The sequence below is a fragment of the Mus pahari genome, chromosome X (genome assembly GCF_900095145.1).
Source record: "Mus pahari chromosome X, PAHARI_EIJ_v1.1, whole genome shotgun sequence".
NCBI classification, from domain to species: Eukaryota; Metazoa; Chordata; class Mammalia; order Rodentia; family Muridae; genus Mus; species Mus pahari.
Window position 1 is genome coordinate 81,333,065 of NC_034613.1, and position 13,370 is coordinate 81,346,434.

At 48.9% G+C, this 13,370-nt stretch overlaps 1 protein-coding gene across 1 annotated transcript; it reads right to left on the bottom strand.

Moving 5' to 3' along the window:
* Positions 1-1,136: 1,136 nt before the first annotated feature.
* Maged1 (MAGE family member D1) lies at positions 1,137-7,721 on the bottom strand. Its single transcript, XM_021187810.2, has 13 exons — positions 7,542-7,721; positions 6,861-6,934; positions 5,462-6,157; positions 4,230-4,904; positions 4,071-4,134; positions 3,811-3,890; positions 3,600-3,691; positions 3,302-3,381; positions 3,167-3,209; positions 2,927-2,989; positions 2,517-2,631; positions 1,522-1,907; positions 1,137-1,339 (listed from the first exon to the last, which is right to left on the bottom strand). The coding sequence occupies exons 2-12, from the start codon at positions 6,903-6,905 to the stop codon at positions 1,530-1,532; spliced, it is 2,331 nt and encodes a 776-aa protein (XP_021043469.1). The 5' UTR covers positions 6,906-6,934; positions 7,542-7,721; the 3' UTR covers positions 1,137-1,339; positions 1,522-1,529.
* Positions 7,722-13,370: the final 5,649 nt, after the last annotated feature.

A 13,370-nucleotide genomic window follows, 5' to 3' on the forward strand; every position in this document is an offset into this window, starting at 1 on the left:
ACTTTTAAAAAATTATTTATTTTTATTCTTTAATCATTTTTTACATTCCAGACTTCATCCTTCTCCCAGTTTACCCCCCCTCACACACACAACCGTTCCCCATCCCATACATCCACCCCTGTCTCCAAGAGGATGTCCTCACCCCCTCACTCCCCTCACCCCCCTCACCCCTATCCCACCAAGGCCTCTCCACTTCCTAGGGCCTAATGTCTCTCCAATTAAGCGGAGCAAGTGTTAGGTGCATCTTCTTTGACTGAACCCAGACCCAGCAGTCCTCTGTATATGTGTGTCTGGGGCCAGATCAGCTGGTATATGCTGCCTGGTTGGTGCTCAGTGTCTGACAGATCTTGGGGGTCCAGGTTAGTTGAGACTGTTGGTCTTCCTATGGGGCTGCCCTCCTTAGCTTCTTCCAGCCTTTCCCCAATTCAACTATAGGGGTCCCTGGCTTCTGTTCATTAGCTGGGTATAAGAATCAGCATCTGACTTTCAGCTGCTTGTTGGGCCTCTCAGAGGGCACACTATAGCATCAGTAATAGTGTCAGGTCCTGGAACGGCCCCTTGAGATGGGTCCTACTGGACCTCCTTTCCCTCAGTCGCTTTTTTTTTTTTTGTCCCTGCAGTTCTTTTATACAGGGACAATTCTGGGTCAGTTTTGACTGTGGGATGGCAACCCCATCCCTGTCTTTCTACTGGAGGTGGACTCCCTCTCCCCACTGTAGGCATTTCATCTAGGTTCCCTCCCTTTGAGTCCTGAGTCTCCCACCTCCCAGGTCTTTGGTATATTCTAGAGGGTCCCCACACCTTCTACCTCCTGTTTTTCCCGTACCACATTATGTTTCCCTCTCCCCCTCCCTGTCCTCTTTCCCACCCAGGTACCTCTTATAGGTATTTGTTTTGACCATTCACCTGCCTTCAGCATTCCTTTTCTTATACAGCATACCCATCACATTCACTCCTTATGTGAAATAAACTATTACACCAGCCCTTAGGTTTCATTGACAATTGTGTTCATTTGTCCCTCCTTTGGTTTCCAAACCATTAGTTGGACCTACCCACATTTCCATCATTTGAAAGCTGATTTTCCCTCTCCCCTTCTCTCTGGATATGCATACAAAAAAGATGAGGAACACACTTAATTCACTTTGCAATTTCAACATTTATTTCTGATACCAAAACTTGACAACACACAAGGAAAAAAAAAGTAAGACAGAATAGCAAATAAATTTATCTTGCATGCCACTCTCAGTCAACAGGATGTGGCTCTCTAGATAGCGTGTTTTGAAGGAATCTGAGGCGTTAGCCTCACTCAGGGAAAACTATTGCAAATGATGAGCAGTATCTGTGAATATAAGAAAAGGAGAAAATAATTCAATTAGCTGTATCAATAATGAACATAAACAGCGAAGAGTACTTCTCTGAACTTCCCTTTTCTCCACCATAGGTTTCCTTACTACGTAGGGATGGATGTGAATACAATTCCCCCACTGACCCTACCTGCTTAATTCAAAGTGATTCACTTACCTGACAATTTACTCAACCCAGAAGAAGCCAATGGCACCGAAGTTGGCGGCGAAGTTGGCGGTGGCAGTACCGCTGGGGCCAATGATGGGGCCAGTAAAGGCCTGGGGAAACCTGGAGCGGGCATTCTGGTGGTATCTCGCCCAGAAGGTAAAGGGGATCCTGGACCAAGGATCTCCAAAATCTCCTTCCTCATCCCAGGTCAGCAGCTCAAACTCAATGTCATCCCAGCTCCAGGGCCCAGACACAGCCTCATCTCCAATTCCCATGCGGTTTCTTGCTTCAGCCCGGGCCTCTGCCTCAGCTGCAGCAGCATCCAGAGCATCCAAAGCTTCATCTGCAGCTTCCATGAACTGTGCAGTCCAGTCACGAGGGTCTCTCTTCTGAACCTACAGTGAGAAAGAAAAACAATCCATAATCAGTAAGAGGGATGCAAAAAGAAAATACTGTATTACATATAATGGAATACTATTCAGCCTTTAAAAATGAAAATCCTACTATTTGTGACCATATGAGTGAAGCTGAAGGACATTATAGTAAGTAAGACAATACAAAGAGACAAGTAATGTAATTTTATTGATAAGCGGACAATCTAAACTAGACTCATAGGAGTAGATTAGAACAGTGGTTGCCAGGGTGTATGAAGTTTAGCTAGATGTAATGAGTAAGCCCTGGGTATCTATTATGCAGCAGAATGTCTATAAGTTAATGACTAGTGTATATCTGTAAATTGCGGAGCTGAGGTTTTCTTGTGTGTTGCTATGTGTGTGCACATACATGTGCAGGTATGTGCAAGGATAGAAGCCGACCTTGGGTGTTGTTCCTCAGGTACCATGCATCTTATTATTTGAGATAGGGTCTCTTAACAAGCAGGCTGTGCGTGAGCCCATGTGAACCCCCGTGAGGCACCATTTCCACCTCCCCAGCACTGGACTGCAAACATGCACCATCACCCAGCTTTCTTCCACAGGTTAACCTAGCCTCGATCCCCCCATTACCTCTGCGATGAATCTCAGCACTTTCATCTTGCTAGTCTCATGGTAGGAGCGGAGGCCCCAGAGGAACTCATACTCAGGAGGGTTGCTGTTGGGCACTCGTCTGTAGTCCAGGTATCTGAGAAAAAGAAAAAAGAGTGTGTTTATGGGCAGTCTGCAAAAAACTATGCTAAAGTTATTGCATCAGGTTTTTATAATCTTGGACCACCCTCTCCTGAGAATGTGTGCTATGAGAATAGTGGACAGGCCTCTCTTATAACTATGCTGTAGAAACATTCTACCTCTGAGAGAGCGTATCTTCAGTCAACACTTCTGAGTAATTCTGTGAACCGACACAGGTGCGCTATAAGTCATGCTTAGAGAACCTTTTCTGATGCAGATCAAGCAGAGTCAGAATTACAAGGACCACTTACTTCTGCTTTACAAACTCGTAAGTAAGAAGTTTTCTCAGGTCACCAAGGAGGGGATGTCTGACCCTGATGGTAAAAAAGAAAACGACAATCAGAGAACTGAAGAAGAGTAAAGAAGGAGAGAGTTAAAGATTGTTTTCCTACCTATCCACACCATAATTTAGACTCCCCCAAGAGGTTAACGCCACCCTGGTACCTCCCCTGCTGCTAAATGATACTTCAGATCAAAGAGCCCAATCATACCCAGGACGTAGGCCCATCTTGCGCAGTGCTTCCCAGAGGACGGCTGTGATAGGCGGCGAGAGGAGACAAGGGATAGAAAGTGAGCATGGAAAATCAGGCTGTAGCCGACCCCCAGCTCCAAGGCCAGTCACTTACCCTCAGTGGCACGGTTGCCATTCATGAAGATAATGCCCAGAATCACTAAGAGGAGGCCAAGCTTCGGTGTGTCTTTGGTCCTGGAGGAGTATAAAAAGAATATAGATATATACATACCCAGCAGTCATCTGCATGAAATACCCCACAAGCTTACCAATTTAGCTTCTCCAGTATTCCTCAGTAGAGATCATTATGCCCCCACTCTGCCCATGACCTCCTATGTGACTGAATACTGAGACTCTTAGGGAAAAAAAGCATCACTTAGAAAGACCATACTCCATCTCCTTTCCCATCTTACGTTCCCAGTATGCCAGCCAGGGACTCAGGGGTACTGATGAGAATATACAGATGTTCTTCTTTGTCGATTTCCTTCAGCTGGATTCCAAATTTCTACAGAAGGAAACAGATTATGCAATGACGGCAGTTAGGAGAACCTAGCAAGCAGGCAGTCACAGCCCTGTAAAGCCTGTCCTTGCCATCATTCTTGTTTCTCAGGCCTGGTTCTTTACCTTCTCCAGGACAAAGCATGCGCGTTCAATGATTTCTGGATAGACATCAGTGTATTCTCGGATGATGTCCCTCAGCATTTCTGTAGGAGAGAAGGCAAGCACCTGGATGGAGCTGGACCATCCAGTGGCAGCCCCTTAGCCAGCCCTGCTGACAGTAGCCTGGTCAGGGTCCTCACAAGTCCAATCAGCTATGGGAGGGAGGGGACAGAATAAGCAAAAGACGTCAGCCCCTACAGGACATCAAGGACAGAAGGACTTACCTGAGCGCTTGATGGGCACCTTCGTGTAGTCTTTAAGCATCAGGTACTTGACCAACTTATTTGCCTGGGGAGAAATAATTAAAATCATGTTTGCAGAAAACGTGGCTGATTATAAATGGAAGGGCTGCAGTAAACTAAGTGCACAGGTACAGCACTTACTCTTTCCTGAAGAAGGGCCACATCTCGGGGCTGTGGAGGACCCTGGTTCTGTGAGGCACGAGAGTTGGAGGAGGATCTCAGATTAGGTGAGGGTCGTAAGTTCTGCCAGTCAGGTGGAATTGGCCAGTCGGCGGGGATCCAGTCAGGTGGAAAAGGCCAGTCGGAGGGAAAGGACCAGTCAGGAGGCATTGACCAGTCAGGTGGTACCTGCCAATCTGGAGGGCCCTGCCAATCTTGAGGGCTCTGCCAACTAGGTGGAGCCTGCCAGCTGGGTGGGCTCTGCCATCCAGGTGTACTCTGCCAGGCCATTGGGTTTGGCCAGACAATTGGGCCAGGCCAGACAATGGGGTTTGGCCAGATCACTGGATTCTGCCAGATCACTGGGTTAGGCCAGATTACTGGATTCTGCCACGCAACTGGGTTCTGCCAAGCTGATGGTGTCTGCCTAGCTGGGGGACTCTGACGTGCTGCTGGTGGGGTCTGCCTGGCTGTCTGATTTTGCCAGCCTGATGGGTTCTGCCAAGCCAGTGGTGTCTGCCACACCACATTAGGGGGTGCGCCAGGTGGGTTCTGCTGAGTGGTCACTGGAACCGGAGCAGACCTCCAGTTCCCAGAGGCCAGTGAGGCACGCCTTTGATCCCCACTGTTATTCTCCTCCACATTCAAGTTATTAACCTGTATAATTAGAAGAAAAGTTCAGGGTCACTACTAATCCAGGGTCCTCCCAGTTGCTATCCTAGGAAGTACCTAGGCATCCTCACCTATCCCTCACTAGCCACTGGTCACTTTGATTCTCTTTGTCTTTCAGACAGGCGTTTCATCTCCAAACCAGACAAAGAAAAAAAAACCAACCAAACAAAGTGGAAGCGGGTTTCTCCTTTTCCTGTGTGACCACTGGCAGTGCTTGGTTTCACCCTGAACTCGTTTCTTCCCGACTGTGTTCTCTCTAGAGAGTGAGGTACATCTTCAAGAATGGCGATTCTGTGTGAGCCTGCCTAGCATAAAACATGGTGTTTACTGTCAAAATGTAAGATGACCTACACACATATTGCCTGTGTCCTTGTATCAACTCATCATCAACCTGTGGACAACTGGGGCTCAGGAATAATATTTACCTCAGCGTCCCCTACAACTGTGCCAAAGTACAGATAAATACACGCCCTTTATTTTGTTTGGAGCCAAGGCAATTCAAAGAAAGGCCCAAAGCAAAGGGAAGCTAGCTGCAATCTCACCTTGCGGGTCCTCTTGCCCCGAATTATAGTCCGGGACTCCACGTTCTGAGCCTGGGAGCCATCTGCTGATGTCTGCGCTGCTGCACCGTCAGCTTCAGAGATACCTGCGCTGGTCCCTACGTCAGCCATTTTGGCCTGATTTACATTCTGGGTCTGGGCATCAGCTCCAGGGACCTTAGTGGTGTCATTCCAAGCCTTAGCTGTCTTAGGCTGGTTGTTGGTCATCTCATTGGCACTGGGAGACTGAGGGAAATTGTAGGTGGCACCGGGGCCAGCCTTAGTAGTGCTATTCTGACCCTTAAAGGCCATTTCAGACTTTTTAGCTGATTTGCCTGTGGGTGCTGCCTGGGAAAAGTCAGAGGCAGCATGTGGACCTTTCGAGGTGCCATTCTGTGACTTAAAGGCCGCCTTAGACTGATTCTTGGGCATCTCCTTGGCATTACGTGCCTGAGAGTAATCATTTGGCCCCTTTGTGGTGGCATTCTGGGCCTTAAAGCCTGTCTTAGGCCTGGCAGCAGCTGCTGAAACCTCGGTATCAGCCTTCTCATTGGCAGTTGGGGGCTGTGAACTCTGGGGACTAGCATTCGGCCCACTGGCAGCTGCTGTGGCCTGGCTGGTGGGCGGAGCCTCGGAGATCTGGATGGCTTCCATCAAGGTCTGCACAAGCAAGGCGCTGTCTTCAACAGAGGCCTCAGCCTGCAAATACAGGAGGGGCAACATTTCAATTCCTGAGCCTTACAAGGCAGACCAGAGAAGGAGGGGCGCGGCGCAACGCAGCAGGGGAGCTGTAGACAGGCGTCACAGTTCTCAGACGTGGGGGCAGAGGCGGGTCAACGGGAGGTGGGGCGCGAACAAAATTTAATTAAGGGTAGAGAGGGCAGGGCAAGGTGAGGGACAGTCCGTGGCAGCAGGGGCTGGTGCAGAATGTGGTGCAAGCCCTGAGCCCCAAATGGGTTTAGAGACGGACTGGTTAGGTTTGAGGTGGGGAGCTCAAGACCCGAGGAGGGAGGAACTGAGGAGGATAAGCCGAGAAGGTGGAGGGGGAGTCTCGCGGCGTGGAGAAAGGGAGGGTGGAGGCGAGAGGTTGGGGGATGGGGCGACAGACTGCTCTACACGCGTCAGGGTTATGGAAAAAAAATGGTTCCTTACCCAACCCGCATTCTCTGGGCAGAATGCCCTGACTAACAGGGTCTCCCCTTTCTCTAAGCAGGGACCGATGGCTGAAAAGGGCCGCCCCTCCCCCCGTATTCGATAAACGCTAGAAATTTGAGAGCCCGCGGAGTCTAGGCCGGAAGAAGGGCAAAATCAGATCCTGCCACTCGCGCGACCTAAGGGGCCGGCGGTGGGCGTAATCTGTCAGCAGGGTTAAAATGGAGGAATTGGGAGCAGGGGTCCTCACCTGGAAGCCGCGGAGGCCTGCACCGCCGTCCGGTTTCTGAGCCATAGCTCTCGTCTCCCTGGCAAGAGCAGAGCCTAAGGGGGGTGTGGGAGAGAGGAGCTGGGCATTACACTACAGAAGGAAAAGACGTAGGACCGAATTGTGTGTGCGTGTGTGTTTTGATGCTGGGGGCGGGTGAGGTGCCAGGTCCGGGGGGGCGGTCGGGAGGGGGGAGAACCGGGCCTAACCGGAGCGGGAAAAGTAACCGGTCGTCCCGCTAGACCATCTCCCATCTCCGAAGCGGCCAGGGCAAAGCTTGAGCGCCGCCGTTTTGGAGTCAGAGACGAGCTGTGGATGCGGTAGTTTGAGGGGGCGGCGGGGCGTGGGGGGGGGGGCGAGCGGGGAGAGCCTGGCATCCGAAAAGTTGAATTAAGGTTCCGAATCCAGAGGAAAGCGTCTAACGGGATCAAGGTCGGGCAACGGGATTCGGGGAGGGAACTGAGTAAAAGATTCAGGGGGGGGGGGGACGAACCGGGGGTCCAAATTAGAAAAGGGTCGGGAGCAGGGTATGCATCTGGGAGCAGGCAGAGGAGGGGGCTTCCCAATCCAAGGGGAAGGGACCGGGATAAAAGAATGGCGGAAGGGTGCCGCGCCGGGGGGGGGGGGGGGGCGGCAGATGCCCGGTCTGGGGACGAACCTCACCTTGCCTCAGGCCCGAACCCCAATCCCTTCGCCGCTTCCTTCTTCACGACTCAAGAGGATCGGGAATGGCTCTGTCTGCCTCTCGGCACCCGCACTCTCTCCGCGTCCAGGAGAAAATGCCAGCGCGGCAGCTCGGGCGACCCCGCCTCTTCGCCTAATATACCACCCACCGCCTCAGGAAGCGCCGCGCATGCGCAGCAGGTCACTGTCCAAATAAGAGTCCCGCTTGCTTTCCCAACAAAAGCTTCATCCCGGAGCCCTTGTCGCGCATGTGCACTTGGAGGAGAGCCCGCCTCCTTGCCAACACACTATCCCACCGCCAACCAGGTTGACAGTGTACAAAGGTTCCTCCTCCCCTTCTCCTTACGCATCCACTCCTTCAACAGATGCGCAGCGCCTTTTGGTCCCACCCCCTGGCCCGACACACCAGCCCCCTACCTTTCTCCGCAATGCGTCTCTGCTCAGTCCCGCCCTTTTTTCCCGAACTCTCTCTAGCCAGGTCCGCAGCTCCCTCCCACCCCCGTGCGCTGCAGCCCCGTAGGTTGGCCCCCGCGGGGGTCTCTTATTTCGAAACACGCTAGGCCTCTGCTGAGTTCACCCACTCTGCGACGCAGAAACCTTAAAGGCCAGGGGGAGAAAAATATATACATTGCAGAGATACCAGAGCCAGGGTCGCCCCGGGGGGATCCATAGGTTTCCTCTCACTGGACTCAGAAAATGAGCTTTTTCTCTCGCCCTTTTGGCAGGTTGTGCCCATCGAAACCTTTCTTGAGGGGTGGGTCAGAGAGGTGAGGGAAAGGCATCGGGCCGTGGGATCTGTCCTGGGGCTTGTTTTTTTTTTTTTTTTTCCCCCGCAGGCAGTCTTGGGGAGATGGATGGAGCGCAACATCCTCATTTAACCCACCAGGTAGCTAACGCAGAAGCCCAGTCCACTGTACGAACGGGGCATTGAGCTGGTAACACACAGGCCAGAATCTGTCACAGCACCGTGGCGCACGCTGGTGATCCCAGCTCTCTGGGGACTGTGGAAAAGCCATGAGTTCCAGGCCAGCTGTGCAACTCTGAGACTTCATCTAAAAGACAAGTAAAACCATCCATGAGGGGCCTGGATTTTCCTGAGTGTAAAATCGGGTCTGAGAACGGAGGCACTCCTTCATCCTCTATTGGTATAACAAGCTGTCCTCTCTCCTGTTCCAAGGGAATAAGGCTTGTGTTCTAGGAGACCTGGCATATGTGGGGACCCTTCAGGTTCGCTCTGTGCTCCTCTTAGCGGGCAGTCTCCAGGAGGGAGACCCGCAGGCTTTCTTGGTGACTGCTGGAGAGGCCAGAGCATTCAGGTGTGTCGGCCCTGGTCTTGCAGAATGAAGCTGGCCTTTGCTTTAGAATTCCGGGAGGAGTGTCTGGCCTGTCTGTCCCTCGCTGTGTGAGCCCCCTGAGATATAGTCACTTTAGTGGACCTCTCTGAGCCTGGTTTACTCACTAGTACACAAAACAGGAATCCCGGAAAGAGGGTCGTGCCCAAGGACACACAGCCAGCTGTGCTTCCAGGACAGCTGGGGAAACCAACGCAGAAAGATGGCATACAGATGCGCAATGACTCAATCCAAACCCATCCGCTTCCCAAGTCCCAGGCAGACCTTAGCGCGGTTCCCATTTATTGTGGCGTCAGCTCCTGCGAGGAGCCTGCATATGAAAGAAAGCTAATGCTAGGAAGGACTGCAGCATTTTGTCCCCAAGGGCCAACATCAATTCTGCCAGGCTGGATGACTTCCCTCATCTGTTGCATAGCAACCTCCCCTGTCAGCTGCCTGTTTTTCCTCAGCACTTCCTCTGTAAAGTGTCTGCAGTGGGACGTGATCAGACTCAGGAAAGGAGGTCTGAGGTGCCATTTTATATTTTATCTGCTTCCACGTCTCTATCTTCCCTCATGATCCAGCCTGTGCCTTATGGACTCGCACCCTGCTGCCCCTCCCTTCTCCAGGTGGATATCTCTTGATAGTCTCAAAATTATTATTTCAAAATTTATTCATATCTATCTATCTATCTCCTCTCACTACTGTTTCCTTTAGTTTTGTTCTTTTTGTCACATGAGATTGGAAGTTCCTTTAGGGATATGGAAGGTTGCCCAATTTACTCATTGTTGTACCTTCAGCACGAAGAACAATGCCTACCTAGTACGTTTTATATTCTCAATAAAGATTGTTTGATAAATGAATGAATCACACAATCTACCCCATTGCTAAAGCGAGAAGCCAGAGAGGAAATTTTTTTTTTGCCCGATAAATTCACTTATTATTTTTTGTCGTATACAGCGACATAATTCATTATGGCAACAGTTTATATGCATCATTGGGGATTGAACTATCTAAATGCTATGGAAGTTAAGTAATCAGTTTTGAATCCTCACCACCCTGAGGCAGTGGCTAAGGCTTTTCTGTTACCTTTTCATATGGCATTTGTAAGCACAGGCACACAGCTTCTTACGTCAATAAGATAATAATGCACGTGGAAATATTTTAAATTACACTCTTTTGCCTAATACTTCACATTCTTCTTTCAGGTCTCTCAGAGGTGCATTGTTAGCATGATGTTTAAATCCCTGCTTGATCAAAGAGTCGTGTTTTTATCATTTGACAAGAACCAGGAGCATACGCATTTTTGCATGTTTTATCTTATCAAAAAAATCTTTCTCTGCGTCATTCTTTTAAATGTTTAACGTTCTTTTTTTGTGTCTGTTTGTTCATGTTGTAACAGGGATCCTGGTGTTAGCTGAGTTCACTTTGGGGGGAAATACAAAGGACTGAGCAGGAAAGACAAAAGCCTGGAAAGCAGGAAAAAGCTTTCCAGAGGCTCACAGGCTCAGGCTCTTTCCTTGGGGCTAGGAGGGGAACTGGGAGGTGAGAGTCTGAGGGGTGGAACAGGAGTCTAGATAGGCTTTGTTGTTTGTTTGTTTGTTTAAATTAAACCCCCTGAGTCCTCCTATTTTTCTTATTTCTTATCCAGATGTTTGTCCCTGAGCAGGCCTGTCTTTCTAACTTCCCCTCAAAGTGTAGGTGGGTTTGTTTCTCTGTGTGTATGCCACATATGTGCTGGCTTTTGGATGCCAGAAGAGAGTTGTATTCCCTGGAACTGGAGTTACAGAGGTGGTTGTGTGCCACCTGGTGTGGGTGCTGGGAACTGAACTGACTAAAACCGGCCATCTCTAGCCCCTAATTTTTATTTTATTTTTTTTACATTTTTTTTTGTGTAAACAGATATCCATTTCTTTGAGTGAAATGTACAACAGTGCAATTTCAGGGGCTTATAGTAAGTGTGTTAGCTTTACACGAAGTTACAGATCTTTTCTAGAGTGGCTGAACCATTTTACATCCCATTAACCAATTTCTACAAATCTTGGGTGACATTTGTAGTCAGAATTTTTAGCAGTAGTGTGTAGGAATAGCTCACCATGGTTTTAATGTGCATTTACTTGGTGGCTAACTGAATATATTTATGTATGATAATTTCACACCCGTGTTTCCTTTTTAGTAAAATGTCTCTGTATACTTTTGATCCATCATCTATTTGGGTTGTTTTACTGCTTTTGTTAAATATGTTGGACCTTGGTAAGATCACTGCTGCACAAGCAGGAGGACCTGAGTTAAAATTCCTAACACACATGGAAAAAGCTCGTTAGAGCTTTACACACCCATTGGGCAGGGGGGGGAGACAGTAGGATTGTTGGATCTTTCTGTCTGGCAGTGAAAGACTTTGCCTGGGAATAAAACAGAAGCACCTGACATCCTCCTTTGGCCTCTGTGAGTACATGGGTGTGTACCTCCACACACCCATGTACGCATGTACCACACACATTTGCCATACTTACACACACATACACACACACAGGTGTGTGTGTATACAGATTAACAAAGAGAATAAGTCAACTAATTTAAACCTTGAATATCGACTTTTTCTAGTTTATTGATGAGTCTGTTGTCAGATATGTGGTTTGCAAGTTTTCGCAGTTTATGGCTTATCTTACTCTTACTTAAAACATTTATTTTTATATGTATGTATGTATGTATGTATGTAGGTAGGTAGGTAGGTAGGTATATATGTATGTGAAGGTGCCCATGAATGCTGGAAGAGGATGTTGGCTCCCTTGAAGTTGAAGTCACAGATGGTTCACATGGGTGCTGCAAACTAACCCTGACTGCTCTGGAAGAGCAGTAAGCACTGGTAACTGCTGAGTCATCTCTCCCACCCCCTCTTTTTATGTTTCCTCTCTCTCTTTTTCAGTAGCCTTTAAAAAATTTATTTATGTTATGTGCATTTGGTGTTTTGCCTGCATGTATGTCTGTGTGAGGGTGTCAAATCCCCCGAAACTGGAGTTACAGACAGTTGTGAGCTGCCCTGTGGGTGCTGGGAGTTGAACCCAGGTCATCTGGAAGAGCAGCCAGTGCTCTTATCCACTGAACCATCTTTCCAGGTCCTCTTTATTCTCTTCTCCTCGCCTCTCCCCTTCTCTCTCTCTCTTGTTATTTGAGACATGGTTTTTCTGTGTAACAGAACTCTGGTTGTCCTGGACTCTCTTTGTAGATCAGGCTGGCCTTGAACCTACAGAGGTTATGCCTCCCAAGTGCTGGGATTAAATTCATGTGCCACCATGCCTGGTTCTTTTTCTCTTTTTCTTTTCTTTTCTTTTCTTTTCTTTTCTTTTCTTTTCTTTTCTTTTCTTTTCTTTCTTTCTTTCTTATTTAAATTTTAATTTACTCTTTTTTTTAAACTCCAGGTTTTTATCCCCCTCCGGATCCATCCTCTGACTGTTCCACATCTCATACCTCCCGCCCCCCCCCATAAGGATGTCCCCCCCCTTACCAGAGCTGTCCACTCTCTGGGGCCTCCAGTCTCTTGAGGGTTAGGCACATCTCCTTTTTATTTTCTTATTTTCTTTTTTTTTTAAATTTTAAATTATATCTATGTACAGAAAACTTAGTGTACATTTAACCCAGTATAGTGGAGAGTTCTTAGCCTTTGCCTTTTCCAGCGTGGCAATGCGAGCCACAGACTTAGGACCCAGGACGTTGCCTCCCCAGTGGCGATGGATCTTGACATATCTGTCATTATAATTGGTCCTAATAGTTTCCACCAGCTTAGCCAGAGCACCCTTTTCATCCGAGTTAACCTGTGTAACATCAACAGTGGTGCATGTTTTCCTGTGAACCGGGAGCCCCAGCCTGGCCTTTCCTTTGATGATGCAGTAGCACACCCCCATCTTTCGGCACACGGCAGACAGGAAAACCAGCAGCTCAATGGGGTCTACGTCATGGCCAATCACCACCAGCTGAGTCTTCTTGTTCTCCACCAAGGTGGTGACTGTATTTACTCCTGCTCGGATGACAGGTGGTCTCTTGGTTGGGATGTCGCCTTTGCCAGCAGCTTTCTTCTCAGCATGGGCCAGTAGCCTTTGCTTTTCTTGCGTTGTCTCTGGCCTGTACTTGTGGGCAAGCTTAAGAAGCTGAGTAGCTGTTTGCCTGCCCAGCGCCTGGGTGAACTGGTTAATGGCATAGGTACTTTGAGCTGCTTGTAGAGGATGGCTCTTTGCTGCTGCAGCCTGATGAATGGGGCCAATTGACGAAGCGCGTTAGATCTCTTTGGGGCTGGATGTCCTGCCCAGTGCCGAAATTCTTGGGCCTTTTCTCATAAAAAGGATTGACCACCTTTTTGGCTTCCTGTTTCTTGAGGATGGTGAGGAGGGGGGGGCAGGGCCACCTTCTTCCCCTTGGCTTCCTTTCCTTTGGGCCTCTTGCTCAGCTGGTAGAGAGAGCTTTTTATTTTCTTAATAGAGTG

Coding starts and splice junctions, on each gene's coding strand:
- Maged1 (XM_021187810.2), bottom strand. CDS start 6,905: ATGGCTCAGAAACCGGACGGCGGTGCAGGCCTCCGCGGCTTCCAG. Junction 4,135..4,229: donor TGGCCCTTCTTCAGGAAAGA/GTAAGTGCTGTA, acceptor ATTTCTCCCCAG/GCAAATAAGTTGGTCAAGTA. Junction 3,891..4,070: donor GGTGCCCATCAAGCGCTCAG/GTAAGTCCTTCT, acceptor TCTCTCCTACAG/AAATGCTGAGGGACATCATC.